The 25,195-nt window shown below is 35.4% G+C and overlaps 1 protein-coding gene across 20 annotated transcripts in view; it reads right to left on the reverse strand.

Moving 5' to 3' along the window:
* LOC143225218 (histone acetyltransferase KAT7-like) overlaps positions 1-25,195 on the reverse strand; it is a 134,079-nt gene that overhangs the window by 38,911 nt on the left and 69,973 nt on the right. For all 20 annotated transcript variants that reach the window (XM_076454250.1, XM_076454249.1, XM_076454244.1 and 17 more), the window contains one exon: positions 6,480-6,592. In XM_076454250.1, coding sequence (XP_076310365.1) covers positions 6,480-6,592 — 113 coding nt within the window. The remainder of the gene's footprint in view (positions 1-6,479; positions 6,593-25,195) is intronic.

Raw genomic sequence — 25,195 nt, forward strand, 5'->3', positions numbered from 1 at the left:
ACAGAATAAAACTATTCTGTGTTATCAGAGTAGCAGCTTGTAACAATAATAGTTTATGTACAAGGTGGTTGTATGACATTTACAATGAAGCATCAAAATATTTATAAATTAATCCATCAAGCCAGAAACTAAGACAATTTATGAGTTTTTATGTTTTTAATTATAAAAAACTACAATTCTCTGCTTTTGTATGTTGATTTATATGCACTCCTTCTTAACTTAAAGTATGAATTTATGAACACAACAATAATAAAAAATAATATTGTTTTTTAAAAGTTAGTACACTAAAGTATGTAGCCAATATTATAATTTCAAATATAAAATTGAATACTATAAAATAATAAAAGCTATAAATATACATTTGGCTGAAGTAAGAATTACATTTGTCTCTTTGCACAAACATCTTGCTCCTTCCCAATAAGCCTTGAAATTAAGTTTTCAAGCACTGCTACTTAACTGTCACTTTAAAATAATAAGCAACACAAAGAACCGGTAAGGTAAGCCTTATTTTACGAGTACACTACTGTTAACAAGTTATGTAGAGGATAGTGTACATATTTAATTGACATAACTCATTTCTAAAATGATATGTTTAGTTAGTAACAAACATCAAACCTATCTCAATATATATATATCTAACACTGCAACAAAAGAAAAGGCAGAAATAAGGCAAAGTTTCCATCTTTACAAATTGAAGCAAAAATGACAGGTTAAATTGAAAGAAAGAAGTCAGCTTTGGTAATGTGAAATGAAAATGAGAGGACAAATTTGGTAATGTGAAATGAAAATGAGAGGATAAATTTGGTAAGGTGAAATTAAAGTGAGAGGACAGCTTTGTTAAGGTGAAATTAAAGTGAGAGGACAGCTTTGTTAAGGTGAAATTAAAGTGAGAGGACAGCTTTGTAAAGGTGAAATTAAAGTGAGAGGACAGCTTTGTAAAGGTGAAATTAAAGTGAGAGGACAGCTTTGTAAAGGTGAAATTAAAGTGAGAGGACAGCTTTGTAAAGGTGAAATTAAAGTGAGAGGACAGCTTTGTAAAGGTGAAATGAAAATGAGGTCAACTTCAGCAAGTCAAAATGAAAGTGAGAGGTCAATTTTGGTTGGTAGAAAGGTTTGGTTTGCTTTGAATTTTGCACAAAACTACATGAGGACTATCTGCGCTAGCCATCACCACCTACTGCCAACTCTTGGAATACTCTTTTACCAACGAATAGTGGGATTGACCATAACATTATAATGTCCCCATGGCTGAAAGGGTGAGCATGTTTGGTGTGACAGTGGGACAGAAAGGAGAGGTCAGCTTTTGTAAGTAGAAACAAAAGTGAGAGAATAACTTTGTTAAGTAAAAATGAAAATAAGAGATCAGCTTAGTTAGGTTGAAAGAAAAGTAAGAGGTCAGATTTGGTTAACTGAAATAAATAGAAGTTGTCATTTTGGATGGACAGAAATAAAAGTGGTAAGTCAACTTTAACAGACTGAAATGAAAATGAGAAGTCAATTTCCAAATACAAGATTAACCCAATTGCTACAGGTAAGTTAAGGTGTATCTGTCATGATTTATTTAGACACTCACATTCCAAATTTAATTAAACTACATTACTATCATTTTATATGAAGAGACATGGCATCCAAACATAGTTTATTATTCAAGTTTTAATATAAGCTTTAACTTCTTAATTTAATAAGGAAATAATCAAAATCTTTCAATTTCTCCAAGTATAAGAATTGTGACATTTCTGCACCAGGTCTTCCTTTATTCTAATTTAATTACCATCACTTAAAGAAGTGTGGAATTTAACATAAATTACTCATAAATTATGGATATTAGTAAGGCAAAGCATATTTTGTATAGCCTTCAATCTTATTTGTTTGTGGAGTTATAAATTAAAAATTAGACTCACTTGCAATGCTAAGTTGCTACATCCCCTCTTTCATAAATTGCCGATGATGTTTTATGCTACATTATTTATAACCAATAGCAATACAAGGTTTTAATCTAGCAGTGGTGCATTGATTTATGTTTTTTTTCACTGCAGAAAATTCTCTGTTTCATCTTCAGTGTCAAATTTTCTGTTGCAGCCTTCAGGTTGACAAACTTAAAGAAAAATTTAAAGGTTTTTATGCTGAAGTTATAAAGCCAGAAAAATTATAGGACATTTTTTGCTTTGTGTGTATTATAATTCTGTTTTCAGGTGCATTGTTTAAAGTAAACAAAAACTATTTAGTGCACTATTACCATAAATATATAAAAGTAGGCTTAAACTTTATAGGCAATCAACAGGAAAAAACAACAAGTGATATATTTTTGCATGTATCAGGTCATCCCATAAGTAGTCTGAAAATTTGATACAGAAAGTGCACCATTATTTCTTTGTAGAAAGCTTTAATAACTAAAATATGTAGTAGAATGTGTATAAAAAATGTTCAAGTAAATAAATGAAACTAACCCAACTTCACTTTTTCTGATCATTAATCAAATAAACCCTTATGAAGATGGATGTGTCTGAGGAACACATTAGGCAAATAATGCTCTATAAGTGTAAAAAAGGCAATACGGCAGCAGAAACTACATGAAACATTCAAGGTGTTTATGGTAGTCTCTCTCAATGAAAGAAAATGTCAAAGGTACTTTCAGATGTTCAGATCAGGTGACTACAGCTTAAGTGATTCACCATGTTCAGGTCATCCTCTTGAGTTTAATGAAGACTTGTTTCTTGCTGCACTAGAAAATTGTACTGTAACAGTTGAAAAACTAGCACAGAAACTTAGTTCAACATCACTTGCAACAGCTTAGAAAGGTGTCAAAACTTGGAAAATGGGTCCCCCAAGATTTGACAGAAGCTAACCTTAGATCAAGAGTGGACATTTGTACTTCTCTGCACTCTCGTGAATGTAACTCACCTTTTTTTGGACAAGTTAGTGACTCAGGATGAAAAATGAATATATTATAAAAATGGTAAGTGCTGCAGACAATGGCTCAGTGCAGGTAAACTGGCCAAAATACAACCCAAAATGGACTTCCACCCTAGAAAAGTCTTGTTAAGCATTTGGTAGGATATTGTTGGTGTGATTCACTTTTTGAGTTGCTGCCACTCAATGCAACAATTACATAAGAATTTTTTGTCAACAGGTAGAGTGCTATAATGTTGCACTGAAAGAAAAGAGGCTTGCTTTGACCAATTGTAAAGGTGTGTTACACCAGGATAATGCATGGACCCATACAGCAAGAATCACACCTGTAGAGATTGAAGAGCTAGACTGGGAAAAAAAATTACATTCTTGTTATTCTCTAGACCTTGCCCCATCTGATTATCATCGATTCCAAAATTTGCAGAACTATCTTGATGAAAAAGAGATTGGAACACATGAAGATGTCAAACCACTCTCTCTTTACATCCTTTTCCTGAAAACCCCAAGAATTTTATAGAAGTGGCATTCAGGAGCTTGTGAATCATTGACACGAAGTAATTAATAATAATGGAACCCAAATTATTGATTAAATACATTAAAAATGTTTCAAATCCTTTCTCTTTTTCTGAACTTAAAATTGGACATTACTTAAGGGATGACCTGATACATTCTTTACTTATTTTGATTAAAAATAACTTAGATGTAAAAAATAGAAACTTATTAGGCTTGATATAGTTAGATTAGGTAAAATAATGGAAAAAACATTATTCTCAAGTATGCTAGTGAGCAACTCATGCATTACATAATTTGATATGGTAATGTGAGCTACATGTTCACTGACTCACAACTCATATGCTAGGGTTATTAGTTAGACATGAGTCAAATGATAATAAAACAATAAAGTATAATCAGATATATACTGTTACAAGCTTTAAGATATTTAGGATAAGCAATTGTAGTATTCAGTTAAAATCTGTTGTCATTGTAGAAAGAAAAAAGAGTAAATTTATTTTGTATTTTTGTATAGTAGTTACAAAGTTGGACAAACTGACTGTACACATAATGAGTTAAGGTACTGAAAAAATATAAAGTGTAACAGATAAAAAAAAATTCATATTTATTTAGGAAGTTTTAGAGATTACACAAATAAAATTGGACATTTTTCAGATAAAGAAAAGTATATTTAATCTTAACATGAAAATAATTTGTAATTGGAGCAGTTAACAACTGGACTTCACGACTTCATATATTCACAGACAAATGTTTAGTAAAAGTAGACTGGTACAGTTTACTGAAAGCTTTTCAAATTTCACAAAAATACACAACACATTAAAAGTTGTCATATGGAAACCATGGTGATCACTTTGGGGTTACAAATTGATCTAAATCAACAGAGTTAAAACTGCTGAGATGCTGCTTCCAATGGTCAGGGATCAAAGACCATGTTAACATGTTTGTAGACTTACATTAACAACTTCACAGAAATACTATATTATGAATGTATATGAATAAGTCTGATATTAAATTGTAAATTATAATGTAAATTTTAGTATTATACATTATTTAATTTCTTAATTTAAAAATAAATATTTACAGAACTCCTAAATATCAATTTTTGTGTGCCATGTGGTATGTTGAATGAAGCATAGGCTCAGATTAGATGTTTATGATGTCCAAGTGCAAAGTTTATAGTTCCTAACAAATTAGAAACTCAAATTTCTGATATTGACAAGCTAGAATATAAGCTAAGAACCTCTTCTCTTTTCTATTTTATGAGATATTATATATTTAGTGAATCAACCAAGGTGGCCCACCCACCTCTCATTTTTTAAAATGTGTGTTTACATACACCTACTTTGCCCAATGATGTATGTATAACCAATCGAAAGCTCAGAATGTCCCCTAGGGATTTTCTGAGCCTCTCCAAAGTAGTTATGCAGGAAGCCCTTTCATTTCATAGTAGATTTCAAGTGCTGAGTTACAAAAATCAATTTTTTTAGACCCATATAGAGTTTAGTTACTAAGCCTAATAATCTACAATGAAGCTTTGTGGTACTGATGTAGTAATTTGTGATTTTTTGTTATTTCAAAATACATATATAAAACCTAAAAAATTTATTTTGTTTTACATCCTGGTCATATACAAAAGTTGATAAGGCTTAGTAAATTATGGCAAGCAGCACATAAGTACAAAGTTCAGAACTTGAAGAAATGGTTGTTTTCTGTTTTTCTTTATTCATTTTCTATGTTCTTAGGAAAATAACTGAAATTTAAGAACATATTTGTAAATAGTAGTAATGTATATAAAGTATTATAACCAAAATGTGACTGTATTTTACCCAATACCGGTTCAATAGAATACAGTCAAGATGGGTCACTTTGCAAAGGCCAGTTTTACATTATTAGATATGGTATCATGAATGTTTGTGCATCAAGTCTTTCAAGTTCTGTAATGTTAGTCAAACAGGGCTAAAAGGTAAATAAAATAAAATACCTAATTTTTTTTATATGCATATAATATTATGGTTTGGTTTGGTTTAAATTTTGCACTAAGCTACACAAAAGCTATCAGCACCAGCTGTCTCTACTTTAGCAGTGTAAGACTAGAGGAAAGGCAGTTAGTCATCACTATCCCCTGTCAACTCTTAGGCTACTCTCTTACCAACAAATAGTTGGACTGATCATCACATTATAACACCCCTACAGCTGAAAAAGCCAGCATGTTTGGTGTAAAGGGGATTTGAACCTGCAACCCTTGGATTACGAGTCAAGTACCTTTACCACCTGGCCATGCCGAGCCGTGTATAATGGTATGAGATTTAACTATTTAGACCACAGATTTGTGGATTTGTTTTATTATTTGTAGTGACTGCAGAAAGAAAAAAAGTAACTTATATCTATTACCTGTTTTTATGGTGGCTACATGGTTGGTCAAATTGATCAAACCCATACAGAGATTCAATAGTGAAAATAACAGAAGATATATTAAAAATTCTCTAAAAAGAACTATTTAATAGTTACCCAAAGTTTGTACATATTTCACATGTGAAATCTGACAATTTTCTAATGCATAAAAGTATCTCTAATCTTAAAATCAAATCACTTCGAATATCAAATAGCCAACATTTGAAAATAAAAAATGCATGAGCAAATATTTAATTAAAAAAACATTAAAACTTAATTTAAAAACCTGACACTTTGTGTAAGAATACCTTGTAATATTTACTGATAATCTTTAAAATTTCATAAAGACACCTGTACATTTAAAGAAGTTACAATATAACTGCTTTACAGTTATTTTGGGAAATATGAACTGGGTGGAATCCACCCACCCATAGTAGGAACATTAAAAGTTGCATTATTAAAAAGGAACATTATTTAAAGAAGCAGTTAATTTGAAGTAATAGCTTCCCTTCTACAAATAAAGTTTTCTCTCTCTCTTTAAAACCTAAGTTTATTTACATTTTAACATAATTTATTTTTTGGATACAAAATTACAGCTAAGTCCAATTCTCTGTAAACAAGATGGTTTCTAAAGTGTAAATAAAAACAAAGGTGTTGGTACTTACCCTTCACCCTCACCAACCTGTGATTCTTTTTTCATATTAACCTTTGGAGAACTAAGTTTCTTCCTCTGATCCATAAGTTGATTATACCTGTCTCTTTGGTCAGCATTTGGTCCCTGCAGTTTGATAAAGCTAATATTACAATCAGTTTATCTGCTTTGAGATACTGTTGAACAGATCCAAAACAAACCATGTTACAGAAACCACATAAAGAAACTGACAGACAGATCATAAAAGCTGATAACATTAAGCAACAAAACATTCTAAAACAAGTAAAAATACTCAAGTTTTAAACACAATTCATCTGGCTATTACTTACCAGTTTGAGCTCAGAAATATTTCACACATTGTGATAAAAATATTTTGATCTGCTACAACTCAATGATTGCCTTAAACAAATATTTTCTGAAGTTTCTGCTGTCTCCTTTTGGAAAAGCAGAAGTCTAAAAGATACCCTTGTTTGTGCAAAGTAAATAACACCCCACTAAGGAATGGTTGTTATCCATGTAATAAAGCTTGTTGTCAAACCTGCAAGTTCACAAAAACTATGTGACCCTTTTTCAGACAAACACGACTAGAGATACTTTAAAATTTCTGAAGAAACCACTTGAGTAAGACAGAATACCATTTACCTAGTATAGTATAAAAATGCAATCCCATTACATAGGACATATCCAAAGACTCTTAGAGGGCATTTAAGCAACCATGTCTTTTATTAACACCAAAAAAATCTTCCTGTTGCTTAACACTTCAACCTACCTCGTCATTATAATGCCAAAACTAAAAGTGATAGAGAGATAAAAGAAGTTTATTGGATTGTTAATCTAAATACTGTTCAGCATAGTGGAATAAACCTACACCCTGGAATTACTGATCCACAATCAATGGTTTGTTCTCTGTTAGAAAAATAATTTTTAGTTATTTAACTTTTATTCATTCAGTGTGAACTCTCAATGTTTACCTTTAACCTTTTTTAATACCTACTATTTATTTATGATCATTTCTATGCCTATCTTTTGAAATAGATCTCCTTTTCCAGTCAATATCCATGTGTCACCTTTATTTTACTTTAATAACACTTAGTTTTTCTTAAAACAAAACATCTCTAAGAACATTTTACATAATGCTTATGTTTCAAGTCATAATGCACTAGAGATAAGACACATTTATAACAGTACATTGTAACATATACAAAAACACTTACTGGAAGTCCAGATGACCATTATGATGTAACTAAACTCCTTTTATATGTTACTCATTCAGTTACACCACCATTCCCCATTTGCCCCTCAAGAAGAAAAGTTCACCTTTCAGAAGTGCTTAGATTATAAAATTTTGTGACTTTATGTAAAATATCTTGAACTTATGCATTTTTCTCACATTATGAGTTTATCTGCTTCAAGATTTCAGTATTCAAAAATATACTTCCACCAGAAGGTAGAAAATTAAAGTTGATTGATTTAGTGTTTTATGGCATAAAGCAGCGAGGCTATCTGCGCCAGACATTCGGTAAAAATGTAAAAAAAAATAATAAAAAATAAATGTAGTAATAGACATAAATGGAAATGAAGGTAAAACAAAAAAGTATAAAACCAATGTTGACACCTAGTGTACAATGTTAAGATAGAAGGCAGAGTATAAGAAGTTGTAAGGTATTTACTCTAGCAAAAAAGGTAATGATCATAACCCGCCAGAAAGACTAACAGGTAAGTTCAAGAACCACCGTCAGTCACCTGAAGTTGGTCTTTCCAGTCCTGGTTCGGGTTATGAGTCAATATGTAGCGTTAGCCAGTACTAAAAGGAGTTAAGTAGTAAAGTGTGAAATGATATGCAGCAAAGTATAATAACAACTTCGCCAGGCGACTAACGAGTAGTTCAAGCGGATAGTTCAAACAGTAGCGTTAGTCACCTGAAGTTGGCCTTTCCAGTCCTGGTGTCGAGTTATTTAATGTTCTGGCCATTGTCCAATGTCAAATTGAAGGAGAGAGATTAAAACTGTAAAAAAGGAACCACAATTAAAAAGGTGTAATGAATAAATATGCAACACTTAAATGAGATTAAAAGATTAATGGCCATTAAAAAATTAAAAACATTATCAAGGTGGACAGAGTCACCATCACCAATAACTCTGTCCAATGTTACAGTCTGACCCTGGGAAAAAATATGTTTAAAATATTGCCGTCGTTGAGAATTGTAATGATGGCAAGAAAGTAAAACGTGGCTGATAGTGATTTGAGTGTTACACAAACTACACATTGGTGCATCAGTTCCAGATAAAAGAAAATGATGAGTTAAAAACTGTGACCAATGCGTAGCCTAGTGAGAACAACTTCCTCCTTCGAACTTTACGGAAGCTAGATGGCCAAAGTCCAATTTTGGGTTTGATTTGAAAAGTTTGTTGTCACGTTGCTCACTCCAAGTGGACTGCCAGCTGGCACGGAGCCGAGCCTTGAAGACAACACCATAGTCCATGTACGGAATAGGCATAGGAGTGATGGTGCTGAAGCAGACATATTTAGCTGCCATGTCTGCAAGCTCGTTCCCGAATACCAACATGGCCTGGTATCCAGAAAAACTGGATTGAAGTAGCTGCTAATGAGAAATGGGCCAGTCGGTTTGAATATCAGCGAGAATAGGATGTGAGCTAGCGTGTAGCGATTCCAAGGCAGGTATAGAACTAAGCGAATCAGTATAAATAGTGCAGTTGGAGTACTGCTCTGGTGCAATATGATCCAGGGCAAGAGATATGGCATACAGTTCAGGAGTGAACACAGAAGCTGTAGAAGGGATTCTGCACGCAACTACTGACCCATAGCAAACCATAGCAGAGCCCACTGAATTACCTGATTTGGAACCATCTGTATAAATGGGAACTGAATGATTGTTTGAAAGATATTCATTGAATAAAAGACAGTACTTCCAATCTGGAGTATCTGCCTTTTTTAGGTGACTGAAAAAAAGGTCACATTTGGGGGCTGTAATAAGCCATGGTGGGATGGGCCAACCTGTGGAATCTGCAATGTTATCCAAGGACAGACCCAATTCATCCAATTGCTCCCGGATGCGAAGGCCAAACGGAGCAATGACAGATCGTCTGTTCTGAAAAAGTACTGCCCACCGAGGAAGGAAAACACATTTCCAGGTGAGATGGTTTGGTAAGGAATGAAGTTTCGAAGTATATTGTAAAGATAGTTGCAAACGGTGAAGGTGTAGAGAAGGTTCATGAGTTTCAATGTATATACTTTGAACTGGAGAGGTGCGGAAAGCCCCAGTGCAGAGTCAAGTCCTTGGTGATGAATGGGGTCCAGCATCTTTAAGGCCGAGGGTCTGGCAGAGCCATAGACCATTGATCCATAATCGAGTTTCGATCTAATAAGAGCACGATATACCTTTAACATTGAACAGCGATCTGCCCCCCAACTGGTAGAAGAGAGAACACGGAGGATGTTCAGTGCTCTTGTGCATTTGACCTGAAGCTGTTTTAAGTGTGGTATAAAAATCAGTTTACGATCAAAGATAAGCCCCAAGAACTTGGTCTCAGGGACCACTGGCAGCAAAACTTCACCAATATGAAGTTCAGGATCAGGGTGAATACCCGTCGGCGGCAAAAGTGCATGCATACAGTTTTGGAGAGAGAGAAATTAAAGCTGTTTGCCAGAGTCCACTTCCGTACACAATTGAGGGCAGTTTGTAGTTGCCGCTCAATATATCTCATGTTTGACGACTGACATGAGATGTGAAAGTCGTCAACATACAGCCCATTCGCAACAGTGAGAGGGAGTTGTTCAGTGATGGCATTTATCTTTATACTGAAGAGTGTAACACTCAATACACAGCCTTGAGGGACTCAAGTTCCTGTACAAAAGAACAGGAAAGTGTCAAACCCACACGAACTTGGAATCTCCTGTCCATTAAAAATTTTTTTAATAAACATGGGTAGATGGCCACGTAACCCATATGTATGGAGGTCTCGCAAGACGCCATACCTCCATGTTGTGTCCTAGTCGAATATTGATACAAGATGTTGGCGGTTGAACCCACACTGAGGTGGTCTGTGGTGGAGTGCTGTCGAGGAACCCACACTGGGTGGGCGAGAGGAGGTTGTTTGATTCAAGAAACCAAACAAGACGAGCATTAACCATCCTTTCTAATGTCTTACAGAGACAGCTCGTCAAAGCAATTTGACGGTAGTTTGAAGGAATCTTGGGATCTTTCCCTGGCTTAGAGAAAGGTAAAATAATAGCCTGGCACCTGGAAAAACATTCTCCTGCCAGATCCGGTTGAGAACAATCAGAAGGACATCCAGAGAAGCAGGAGATAGATGGTGCAGCATGTCATAATGAATATCATCAGGTCCAACAGACGTACTGGCAGACCAATGAAGGGCCATTTTTAGTTCCACCAGAGTAAAGGGACAATTATAGTCAAAGAAACAGTCAGTTCGAAAGGAAAGAGGTGATCGCTCTGCCCGAGTCTTGATGGCCAGGAAGGTGGAGGAACAAGCAGAAGTGCTAGATACCCGGCAAAAGCTTTCACCTAGAGTGTTAGCGATGTTCCGAACATCAGTCACCTCCTGACCATCAGAGATTAACATCGAGAGGGGGACAGAATTGTAGTGCCCATTAACCTTTCGAATCCTGTCCCATATGATCTTGGAACTGGTGGTAGAAGATATGCTGGTTGTGAACTTAATCCAAGATTCCTTCTGGCTTTGACATTTTACCCACCTAGCATGTGCACGAGCCCGTTGGAAAGCAACCTGGTTTGAAAGTGTGGGATATCTACGAAAAGTATCCCAGGCCGCTTTTGAGCCTTCCGTGCTAAGTGGCAAGCAGGATTCCACCACGGATGAGGATATCGTGGAAAATGTGTCGAGGTTTTAGGAATACACTGAGCAGCTGCATGTGTAATACAGTCAGTTACCGCTGCTACACAGTCGTCTATTGATGGCTGATTTATGATGGCAGGATCAAGTTCTGCGAGAGCAGTGAAAGTGGACCAGTCTGCCTGATCCAGCTTCCACCGGAGCACGCTGGTAGGGTGGCATCGACCACGCCAGTCTCTCTCAAAAGGATGGGAAAATGATCACTGCCTAGTGGATTACTGTCAACCCTCCATGAAAAATGGGAGAATAATGAAGGGGAGCAAACTGAGAGATCAATAGTGGTAAAGGACTGACTAGGTGCATGAAAGTAAGTGGAAGAACCAGTATTGAAAAGAGAAAGATTGTGATCAGAGAGCATCCGCTCTACAGATCGCCCCTCCCATCAATAATAGCACTTCCCAGAGGGGATGATGTCCATTAAAATCCCCTAGGATTAGAAATGGAGATGGCAATTGTTCAACGAGAGCATCAAGATCTGATTGATCATATGTCTCTCCAGGGGACAGGTACAAAGAACAAACAGTGATGGTATGACCCAAGGAAACACGGATGGCTACAGCCTCCAAGGGTGTGTTGAGTGACAAAGACAGGGTGGGCACGCGTGTTGATCAACCAACAGTGCCACCCCTCCATGTACTCGACCATCACACAACCTGTCATTTCTGTACAGAGAAAACTGCCGAATGGAGACAGTATCAGCAGTTTTGAGAAATGTTTCTTGTAAAGAAAGACAAACAGGATGGTATGAAGCAATCAGCGTTTTGATATCATCCAGATTAGAACGTAAACCTCGACAGTTCCATTGTATCAAGGTGGCCATTTTTAAGAACGGGTAGGTGAAGTGGCTGGAGAACCCTTCAGTTTATGACCACGTCTTTTTTCTTTACTGTCTTTAGTCGGAGGAGGTCTATCAACCTCCATGGATGCTGCTCTGGGTCGGGTGGGCAGGTTTTTGTTATTGGAAGGGGAATCCAGTGACTGAGGACGCGAACGAATAATTGTTTTGTCTCTTGTGGTGGGAGAAAAGATGTATCAGAAGAAATGCCTGTATTTGAAACTGAAGGACGTGGATCTTGAGGTTTGTTGGAAGGTATGGGAGGAACAGAGATGGGTGTGGAAGTCGATTCATCAACCTTTTAACCACGGAGGTCAAAGGCTTTTCATTTGTTTTGAAAACGATTCTCTTGGAGGCACAGAGAGATCTGTCTGCACTCCCACTGTAGTTGTGGAATGAAGTGCAGCAGCATATGTCCGAGATGGAGTTGTGGACAGCAATTTCCGAGCCTCAGTATAACTAATGTTATGTGTCATTTTCAAATGCTGCACCTCTTTTCCTCCAACCATTTTGGGCAAGAATGAAAGTAAGAGGGTGAGAACCATTGCAGTTTACGCAATGTGGGTTCATGTCACAGTCATAGGCATCGTGGTCCTTGCCTCCACAACGAGCACATGTCAGGGAACCACGACAAGATGTCTTTGAGTGGCGAATCTCTGACATTGAAAACATCGAAGAGGGTTTGGTATGTATGGCGAACCCTGCAAATGAGATAACCTGCCTTGATGGTGGTAGGTGCACGTGGTGAAGTAAATGTTAAAATGAGGGTATTTGTTGGCAGTGTAACTCCATCTTTGTGAGTGGAGATGCGCCTCACTGCAGAAACTCCTTGAGTGGAGAGACCAGCGAGAATCTCTGACTCGGGAAGTTCTTCAAATCCTTTCAACAATAACTCCTCGTGAAGAATTCAAGGTAGCATGGGGTGTAACCTCAATAGGTATATCCCCAATTGCCTTTGAATTCAAGAGGAGTTCACTATGTTGGGATGTGGATGTTTCAACCAATATGTCACCAGATCAAAGTTTCTTTACTGACTTTGGAGAGCCAGCAAGTCCCTCTAGTCCCTTTTGAATAAAAAAAGGGGACATTTGCCCTAAAGGTTTTTCCCGAAAGAGAAAGTAATATAAGAAAATGAGGTACGTGTGTTTCTGATGTTGAAGATTGCTGTTCTGAGTATTCAAGACGTGGTCGCTTACCCATTGACTGTTTTTTTTAAATTTTATTTAAATTTTTTAGAGGATCCATAGGAAAAAGAAAAAATTTCGGTACCCACTGACCCCACCCACCATGGAGCCCTACAAGGGGACGCACTACAAAGTCACGCAAGGACAATGCAGCAACGCCAGGGTTTTGTGAGCACTATATCCAAACACCAGCATCAGGCACAATGTCCACAACACCCATTGAGAACTTCCAACACTGGTACTTGGTTGACTCTAGCCCAAGTGGACCAGCCGATTGACCCAAGGGGGGCCACCCAAAGGCTGCCCGTCTACAGGAATTCGAGGCCAAAGTGGTGTGTTAGGGTTGGACCCCTCAACCACCAGGATCCTCTCCTCCCCTTCATGGGTCGCCACGCACGGCAAACACGTGGGTGGATGTTTAGATCCCAGAGAAGGTAACCAGATAGAAAAAAACCTTCCCTGGGAGGTCCCCTCACCACGTACAGGAATCCACACCGAGGGGGGAAAATTAAAGCATGCAAACAAACAAATGACAGTACAATCCATAACAAAATGATGCATAACATTTCATCAGAGAAAACTGTGGCTAATAATTTGTCAATAAAAAGTGATTACATTATCTAAGTGAGGTGATTATATATAATACCAGTATAGAAAGCACACTGACAAGAGTGGATAAATTGGCAAAAGCATTTAAGTAAGGTATAAGAGACTAAAGCATGCAAGAGCAATGCTTAGATAGGCAAAAACGGATGCCAAAGAACTGCTCTAATGTCAGCAGATGGTATTTTAGAAATTACAAATAATGCTTATAAGTGTAGATATTAAACTACACACTACAACAGTTTATTATTGATTTTCAGAAGAAAATTATATAAAGCCTGATCTAAGCACCTTAAGACATATTTTTAAAAAATTAATAAAATTAAAAACAAAAATTATGTTTCTTAAAACGAAAATGTATTTCCAGTAGATTCTTCCCCTCTTTCACTATATTAGGTTTACTCATTTTGTACTGCTTTCTATATACAAACGTTTTTATGATGCATGCCATAAACCTTCCACATCCACCCTGTTATAATAAAATATTCTAACATGTCTCTCAGACAAATCAACATGCATCATTTCTCCACCAACAGGTGAGCAACACCATCACAAGATGCATGTGTCTCCCTCTATGTGCCACTACCAAATTTTCACATCGAAGTTTGGCAGAAGACATAAGCTCTGGAAGATTGTGGGGAGTAGGAGAGGAGGGATGTACTTATTGGAAATACATTTTCAGTTTAGGAAAATTATAAATTCCAATACAATACTTCCTTTCACTCATGAAACCATCTTGAACCCCACATTGCAAAGGAGTAGGGACCAGTGCAAGAAAATAAAAATGTACTCCTCAAAAATCTTGGAAAGATACCCCTGTATATAAGAGAAACAGATCAGATGATCTTTGAATCTGAGGAAGGGCACCATACCACTTCTGAACAAGGTATCTTCTTTCCATGAATCAGTATAAACAAACATGGTGGAAAAGGAAGGAAGCACAACCAAGTGGGAAAGGATAAGTCAGGAAAGTGATCACAGTAAGATAAATAAATAACTCAATCCCACAGAAGGAAAGTTGTTAAAGAAGGATGTATCCCAAAGTGTAAAATGGATATGATGTGGTGGACAATACTCGATAAGTCAGCTACAGCCAAAACCTCCTTGCTGGGTGCCTAAATCTACATAATGATAGAATGAGGATCATACCATCTTTACCTAAAGCCCTAATATCATGGATGTGAGGAAACGACTGACTCTAGAGCATGACACAGGAGTGGCTCAGAGTCAGGAACCTGGGAATGTGTTGTGTGGTACCAATCCAACAGAAGTTCATCTCTCGCAACCAACCACTGCAACCATAAGCTCGGTCACAGGGGAATGCCTACAACAGAAACAGATGCTCCAAAAAAGTCCATCAGAGTTCCTGTGAAGAACCTCAAACAGGAGATGGATTGAGGAAACATACCACAATGGAATCATCATGGTAAGATGAAGGCAAGAATACTAGCACCTGGCAGATGAATGGGAGATTTAACACCTACCCACCAAACAGGTAGAGCTGAACCCAACAACTGTTGGTTCAAACAAAGACAGTCTGCCCTGTGATAAGAGAGAGCAAACTAATCCAAAGCCCAAGGGGGATGAGGTATACTAATGCTTTCACCTAATTGAGAGGCAAAATGCTGAGTGTAAACCTGCACATTAGGGAACATGGGAAAGCTAAATAAAGTAGGGAGACTGAATCATGTAAGAAGGAAGAATTTGGGGTATAAAAAATAAGAACGATAGAAAAAACATCACATATCTGAAAAATAAAATCAGAAAAAGTTGACAAGGGCCAAACAGAATCCTCAGGCAAAGTGTGGGAAGTTGAACTCTTGAATGAAATCTTTATCAGTATGGCCAAATGGTTAAAAAGGAAGAGAGGCAAATAGAGAAAACAAAGGTCATTCCAAATAATGTTAAATCTCTCTGCAAATAAATGTCAATAAATTCCCAGATGGGTCATTCACACTTTTGAGCTGAAACATAGCTTCAGACAAATTATACGGACCTGATGTGGTAACATGAACTTCGGCATGCATGCACACTTAACATTAAACAAACATAAGAGATGTCAGAAAAAATAAAAAAGAGAGTAAAAAATATGCTTTCAAAATGAAAATGAAAATTGTTTGAAAATAAATAAAATTACTTGTTTGTTTTTTGAATTTCTCGCAAAGCTAAACGAGGGTTATCTGCGCTAGCCATCCCTAATTTAGCTGTGTAAGACTAAAGGGAAAGCAACTAGTCATCATCACCCACTGCCAACTCTTGGGCTACTCTTTTACCAATGAACAGAGGGATTGACCATTACATTATAATGCCCCATGGCTGAAAGTGCGAGCATGTCCGGTGTGACGGGGATTCAAACTCGCAACCCTCAGATTACGAGTCGAATGCCTTAACCCACCTGGCCATGTCAGGCAATAAATGAATGAAATAAAGAGCAAGTTACACTAAGGTAAACCAGTCCGAGCTAAGCTGGAACAAAAAAAATATGTCTGAACTCAAGCACTGCAAAATGAAAGTGATGGTTTGGTGGCAGTGCACAGAGAGAGTTGCATGTTTTACCTAACAATAGTGCTCTTCTATTGGTGGAGAAATGATACAAGCTGATTTGTATGAGAGACATATAGGAATATTTGATTCCAATGGGAGGGTGGATGGCGCAGAGGATGTCTGGCATACATTATAAAAAAAGTTTGCATAGAAAGAGCAGCACAAAATGGGAAAGGTAATCTTGTGAATGGAGGGAAGTACCCTCTCAGAAATGTTATTGTAACAATACATTTTGTTTTAATCTTTTCCTTACTGGATGTGCTATAAAGTATTATTGGGATGAAGTACCATAACCAGGCCCATTCCTTATCTAATCAAACATACCCAAAAGTTTTAGAAAGGAAAAAAATTGATTTTAACTATCACAAAAACTCATAACTACAATAAAAACTGTTTCAAAGACCTCAACCTATCATGAAAACTACTAAAAGAACCTCAAATTACCATAAAACTAGCAAAATGACCAAATTAACAATGACAATTAATATGACTTTCTAAATTTATCACTGAGCTTGTCTGTTTAGAACAATGCTTAAAAGTCCAAGAGTGTGGAAGAAGTAGAAAAAAAAAGGCAAAGATAAATAATCTTATGCTTTCTTTCAGTTTGCAAATTTTAACCAACAATAAATAAGAACTTTCAAAAGAAACAAATTTTGCAGCAGCTGAAAACGCTTTAAAATGAAATATTAGGTTGTCCAGAAATAAATGTCAGAATTCTCACAATGACATTTAGAAGCTGAATATTGAGCAAATTGTTGTCGGTTGGTTTAATCCAACGTTTGTTGTTAACAAGGTGTCTTAATTGCCTGCTGTTTCAACTCTACTTAGAGTAAGTTTTGCAGCCTCCAAGGCAACATGGACAAGAAGGACTTTTGTCTGATTTACCTCTACAATTTCAAAGTTGGGAGAAAAGCCACTGAAACTACATGGAACATCAACCAGGCATCAACTAACAGTTCAGTGTTGGTTCCAAAGGCTTTGACATTAGATGAAAGTCTTGAAGACCATGAAGATAGTGGAAGGAAACCATCCTTAGATGAAAACACATTAAGAAAAGCTGTTGAGACAGACCCTTGCACAACAGTATGTGTGCTTGCAGAAAAGCTAGGCACAAGCAAATCAAGCACTGCCAACCACCTGAGTGTGATTGGAAAGACAAAATAGTTAGATGAGTGGATCCCACATGAGCTGACTGAAGATCAACAAATTTGGAGATATGAGACCTGTCATGGATGACGCTCCAAAATTGAACATATTGAGAACTGAGGCTCTGCCCTATCCACAGTATTCTACAGACATTTACCTCACAGATTTTCAATTTTCAAGCACTTTGACAACGTTTTAAACAATAAATGCTTTCAAAACCAGGCAGCTGCAGAAGAAACTTTCAAAGAGTTCACTGACACAGAAACTCTGATTTCTACAGCAGGGACATAAACAGCATTGTTATCTGTTACCAAAAGTGTGTTGAAGCTTCCTCTGATTAAAGCACTTTTTACAACACTGGTTTATACTTTTCCAAACTTCACAGTCCAACAATGATGTTTATTTCTGAGCAACCTAACAGAAAAACATCAAAAACATTTATCCAGTTTAAACTGAACTTACAAGAGAGATTATCTATCATATGCACAGTTAATATTCAGTATTTTTTTTTCATAAGAGTCCTTACAAATAGTATCTCAGAATCATATTTAAGAAAAACTTATGACATGTAGTTCTAATAATGCTGCATCTGTCTTAGATCAATGTCAAATTGAAGTAAAAACCTGTTTTCAGTCTATTTATCATGGATGCTTGTATTTTATATTCTACAATTGTATGAGGCATTGCTAAGTATGTGGATGAACCACATGATTAATTGTAGCAATAAACAAAGAAAGATGCCATGCATGTAAACATATTTCTCAAAGTGGTGATGTTTAGAAAGTAACATCTAAGAAAACACATCTAGAAACATGTTGCTGTGAGTAATCTGAAAGTGCAGTATAAGCAAACATATTTTTTTAAAACAATAATGTTTATAGCTAGAACAACAATATCTTATGCAAATGCTGAAAAATGTGTCACAGTGCAATTAACCTGTTGATGAATAACTGACACGACCAAACATCAAATAAATATAGAGGTACCACTTCTGACATTATTTCAGAAAAACATACAGGGGGAGTTCAGTTATGTGTTTAGATTGAATGAATAGATGCTCTTGGAGTTATAGGTGGTTACCAAAGCTATAAACTAAAATCAAGAAAATGTCTCATGAATGTTGAACTAAATAAGCTTATTTAACCTGAAGATGACTTAGGAAGGATGAAACGTTTTTCCCTCCTTATCAATAAAAGTGTTTATACCCATGTCATCTGTTCTGAGATACATAAATAAGCAGATGTCAGCCATCTTGTAAGAAGATATACAAACTTAAATGTTGAACCCAAAAACCTCGATTAATTGAACCATGTACAGAGAAGAGGTCATGTGGTCAGTTAAATCAACAAAGTCAATGTTAAAAAGAGGATTAGTAATTAACTAGATAATGTAGGAGTTCATAAACAAAGTTTGACAGTATAATGGTACGTGATAATCACCCTTCTACTAATATAAAAGGGCTTGGAAAATAAGTCCAGTGAGTTAGTTAGTCTGTTAAATAAGTCATACAGCTCAGTATTTCAGTTAGAATCTCAACAGAGGAACAGGATGATGTCTTCATACCCAAGTTATTTGAAAGTATTATTAATGCCCTTATTCCTTAACATCAGTCACCATGGTAATAGAAGTAACTAACTGTCCATAATAAACCTTAGCAAGTTAGACTGTAAATAAGTGTGGAGTGTTAATTGTTCGAAAATATAAATAAAGTGTTTTATTGGACATCTCAGGTTCAATACTGCTGTTTCACTCTAAACTCAATGAAGACATCAATAGTTTTACAGATGCATTAAATGAAGCTGCTATGATGTCAGGGTGGACTTGTGCACAAAAATCAGATGTTCTAAGACTAAGAACAGCCGAAGAACCAAAATGTTTCATTATGGCATATGATATTTTGCAAGAAACTGTAAACTTCCAATTTTTAACACGTAGGTTAACAGAGGAATATGATAAACAAGAAATGTTGAGCACAATTGTGGCATAGTTAAGAAATATGAATCAACAAAAAGGCAAATCTGTTTGAGTATCCAGGCATAAGTTACAAAAGCTAGGTAACAGACCACACAGAGCTTATGCACACCCAAATGTAATGATGATTCAAGATACTCTAAAATGTATGAAAGAGGTTTGAACAAGGATAAAGCTCGCAGCAATGTTATTGAAGCTAATACTCCAAAAATTACATTACTGGATTTAATTGAGGTAGCAACTAGAGAGGAGATAAAAGAACAACAATTATACAGGCATCACCAGTCAGTAATAAGAGTGATAAATAAATAAGGGTAAAAATGGAAAAATGAACAGGTAAAACTGACAAGATAAGCATGATGGCTTACAACATTTTAAATGTAGTAACGTTGGCCACACAACAAAAAACTGTTTCACAAAACAAGATAAAAAGGAGCCAGTAGCTTGTTTCAACTGTCATATTAAAGGCCACTTAGCTCAAAACAGTCAATGCCCCAAACAAGCTGAATACAAAGAAGCCCCAAGGGCTGGGAATTTCAAAGAAAAGTTCCCTGAAAAGGATAAGACTTTGGTAGTAGGAACAAAAAAACATGATCCCAGCCAAGATTACAGAGCTAATGGAGAAGTAGTTTCAGCAGTGTCTAAAATGTTACAGAAGTGTCACCAATGGTTGAAGTTGATATAGAAGGTACAGCATGTCGGTTATTGATTGACACAGGCACTCGATCTTCCTTACTAAATGCACAATTTGTGCAAGGAAATCTGATATTATTGAATAATGCTTGAAAGGCAGTTTCTAAAAGCATTTTGACATCCATTACAGGATATGCTGTTAAAACGCTATGTAGATATAGTGTTCAAATAAGAATTTAGGAGATTTAAAGTTACAACACTCGTTTTACATCTGTACGCAAATAGATCTGGATACAGATGGTGTTATAAGACAGGATTTCTTGAAAGCATATGACACTGAAATATCTCTTACTTTGGGTAAGATACGCAAAGAAATGGACATCTTAAGTTTTGAAGGACTTGAGCCTCCAAACTTGTGTGCAAAAGTTGAGGCAACTGCTTTTCATGCATATTCTAATGGATTAATAGAAAGAATTAATAGAACTCTATAAGATATGATCTCTCAATATTGTGAGAAAAATCTGAAAACTTGGGATGAGCAAGTTCCTTTATTAATGTTAGGATACAGAAGTGCTGAAAATGAGTCTACTCAGGAAAGGCCCTTCTTTTTATTAAATGGTAGAGATGTAACATTATCTATGCAGGAAATAATGATTCCTAGAAGGTTTAATCATGCAGTTGACTATGATTATAAAACTGAGCTATTACAACGTATGCAGATAACATTCGAATTAGCTAATGAACAGTTAACAAAACTGCTGAACGTCGAGAGAAACAGCCAGGTTAACAAGCAAGAGAGTGATATAAAATTAGGAGATAAAGTGTTGCTATATACATCTATTGTTTAAAGGAAAATACTGAAAAGTTAGCAAAGCTATGGAAAGGTCCTTTTAGAGTACTTAAATAAACAAGCCCACTTAATTTTGAAATTCAAGAAATATATGGAAACAGAAAACAGTTAGTATATGTTAATAGATTAAAGAAACTAAAGGAAAGTAAACCCTATCAGTATGACTGATAAGAATCAGACGACTGATAAAAGGGAAGATACTGAAATAGAAACCGATGATTCAAATGAACTTGATTTATCTTATGCTGATGAATAGATAAGTGAAGCCGAAATTGAAAACTCTGAATTAGAAAATGCTGATACCATAGTAGGTGTTGAAAGAATTGATGATTCAACTGTTAGCATGGATGGTGACATCAACTTTCCCATATGTGAAGATAATAAATCAAGTATCCTTATAACGACACAAGCTGATACAGTGATTCATGATTACAACCTTAGATCATGTGGTCCTGTATCAACTCAACAGGAAGTGACCCTTACACCTTCAAGGAGAAGGGTGAGATTTCATCCACAAGTAGTTGTACATGGACCTGTAAATGACAAAAATAATATCCATAAAATCAATGTCAATTCTAATGATAAATGTAGTGTGATCGATGCTTTTAATAATATGTTAAGCTATTTGCGTAGTTGTAATTAAAGTTGTAATTTAATAAATGTAAATAGGATATACATAAATATTGTTGTATATTATGTCATATATGTATTTCATGCGTGTATCAGACATTTATCTTTACATGTATTAATAGTAAATATATCTACAGGTTTACCAGGATTATGATACTATGAATGATCGGAAACCTGACTGGATAGAACGTAAGTATAGTACCATGAGAAATGAGTATGATTTTTGTTGAAGAAGGAAATTTTGTATTATCCAGAGATCAGTGGATAATTGTTGAAGATATACCATTTCTGCAGTATGTTTGGTTACTAGTTTGATTACAAGAGGAATTAATATCTTTCAAGACATCATTTAACATAAATACTTGTGTTAGTTTTAACAATATGACATCTTTCCACATGACAAATCAGGGAACAGCTATTCTACGTTCATTAATAATCTTACAAGAAGGACTAATTAAAAATTACAAGACATTAGTTAAACAGTATCTTATTTAGATAGATGACTTGTTATTAGAATTAAAGGATATTAGAGAGAGTGTATCAATTTCAAATCAGACTCAACAAAAACATGGTCTAATAGACGCAGGTGGAAATGTTTTGAAATTTTTATTTGGAACTGCAACCACAGATGATTTACGTGAATTAAACAAGAAAGTAGAACATCAAAGACAGGTATCTAAAAAAATGGTTCATCTAATAGGAGAACAGGCAACTATTGTGAATTCATTAAACCAAGTACTTGAATTACATGAACAGGAAATTAGAAAAGTGTCTAGAGCACTAGTAAATATTACTAACGCTTTGATACATACTATAATAAGATAAGACTGAGTTTCATAAGATAAGAACTGAAATGTTAGTCTTCAATTCTAGAATTCAAAATCATTTACAACAATTATCATTTACAGTTGGAAATAGTAGGACAGAGTTAGCTAAGTTTGTACAAGCATTGTACGTAGCTGCAAACAGAAAGTTGAGTTCATACTTTATACCCCCAAGTAATCTAGAAAAGTATTAGGTGAAACAAAATGCAAATTACCTCCTCATTTACAATTTGTAATTCCAACACTTGGTGAAGAGATTTACATGTATTGTACACAGGCAGATGTAAAGACAGCCATAGTAAAGGACACTAAGGATGTTTATAGAGATACCATTGCAAGTAACAGATTGAATGTTCAAATTATATGGGATTTTAACCTAACCCTTAGCATTAAACTATTCACAAAGCTGTAACTGTAGAGAATGATAACCTGTATATCACAGTGTCAAATGATCAACAAACTTATGTAGAAATCACAGAAGAAATGTTGAAATATATAGAAGGTCCTATTATAATGAGTATGTGACCCTAATTCAGGAATTTATTCAGTACCCATTATGACCTGTAATTATGCAATATTTGCTGGAATTAAAGATAGAATAACTGAACTTTGTAAAAAGCAAATAATTATCTCTAAACCATTTTATTTCTATAACACAAAGACCCATGGAACTTGGTTGTTTCATGTAAAAGATGAACTTGCACTTTGGTAGTATGTTCTAAATTAAATGTAAATCAGTTTGATTATCAAACAAAATTAATTAAATTAAAGAATAGTGAATATCTTAGATGGCTAGAAATTGTTCTGCACATGGTCAAGAAATCACTCTACAACTAAATATACAGGAGTTTCACTTAATATAAGAATAACCAACTGGCAAGATATTTTGACTATAAAACAATCACAGTTAATTCAAAACATAAACGAAGATTCAAATCTTAAAGGATATGTCAGCCATAGCAGATGAAATCCAAAGCTTGCCCCATTAGAAAGCAGAGTAAGGTATCAAAGAATTTCAACAGCATAGGAGAGCTAAAGCAGATGAAGCTAACTTAGATAATTGGAAGTTGACAAATTTGGTGGTGATAACATTATGCTTGGTAGTAATACTAGTAAGTATATTGTTATACATAGTACGTGAAAAATGGATTTAATGACATTTTGGAAGTTAGATGGGCTATGTAAATTGATTTATAGTAGCTTGATGTCAATATTAAATTAGTATTAACCAATCGAACAGGCTAGCTAATTATAAAGTAGACTTATAGATCAAAATTATCAGGAAAATTAATTGGGTTTTTGAATAAAAAAAAAAGGTTCTAAAACCCAAAAGGGAAGGACAACAAAATTAATTATCTGCAGACAACAACGGAAGAAGTTGTGATTGATACTAGGGAACAGTTAATTGATAACAAACATATAACAACAAAACTGGCTATAGAGTACAACAGTGTTTCTCAATGTGTAAAGTGAAAACCAAAGTGTGAAGTATGTGTAAAACAGTCAAGTGCACGAACGATTATAATACTGTTAATCCATGACGAAATCCAAGTAATTCAAAAACTGATCGTAACCAGATATGTTGTGACAAAAGCTGAAGCTATGTTAAAGAACACTGCAGCCAAGTAAAACTATTACAATTAATTAAGCATCATGTTCGCAGGGAAAGCAAGACAGCAATAAACGATATAGAAGGATTTCAAACGGTAGATAAATATTTCATAAACAAACTAACTGTCCTGGATTGCAAGAACACTTGCACTGAGAATTATTGTTATAAAGCCTTAGTCCCGAGGAAAATACTAAAGAAAGAATATCTAGAACATACAGAGTAGCGTACTACCTACATTCATGGACCAGCATGGGAGGAAGATATACATGATTTTTCCCCACCTAGTGGCAGCATGCAAGGACATTTATAAAACTTATGAGAGAGTATACACAGCAGGAGTAGAAAAAAAATGTGGTTGCTTAAATCATGGGAGTGGCATGTATAAATGTGGAAAATTTTGACTGCCTATCATACAGAAATTTGAACATAAGCATGTCATGTATCTACCATCCATAGCTGAACAAACATTATGCAAAGTAGAAGGTCACTCTCCCTTAGATGAATGGATGGCTATTAAAGTTTAATGTAATGGAAAGACTGTGAATGTTAATTTTTGTTTTAATTTCTCTTAATGTTAATTTTTAACTTCTCTTAGTTTTCTGGATTTTGTTGTATTATGTTCTTTGGTTATAGTATAAGTAGTAGATAATGAATGACATATTTAAATAATTTAGTACAGTAAACAGTGACCAATGTGTGAATGGAAGAATGGAAATGAGGAGCTTGGGTGATGATATTTTTATCAGAAATAAAAATATATTTTTAAGGAGGGAGGGGTGATGCATAGCTAAGTATGTGGATGCCTTGCATGATAACTTGAGGCAATAAACAGAGAAAGATGGCATACAAGTAAATACTTGTTCAAAGTAATGATGTTTAGAAAATTAAAACATTTGAAGAAAACATGTTGCCCTGTGAGTAATCTGAAAGTGTAGTATGAACAAACATATTTTATTAAAGCAATAATGTTTCTAGACAGAACAACGATATTTTAAGCAAATG

The sequence above is a fragment of the Tachypleus tridentatus genome, chromosome 9, assembly GCF_004210375.1.
Source record: "Tachypleus tridentatus isolate NWPU-2018 chromosome 9, ASM421037v1, whole genome shotgun sequence".
In the NCBI taxonomy this organism is placed as follows: Eukaryota; Metazoa; Arthropoda; class Merostomata; order Xiphosura; family Limulidae; genus Tachypleus; species Tachypleus tridentatus.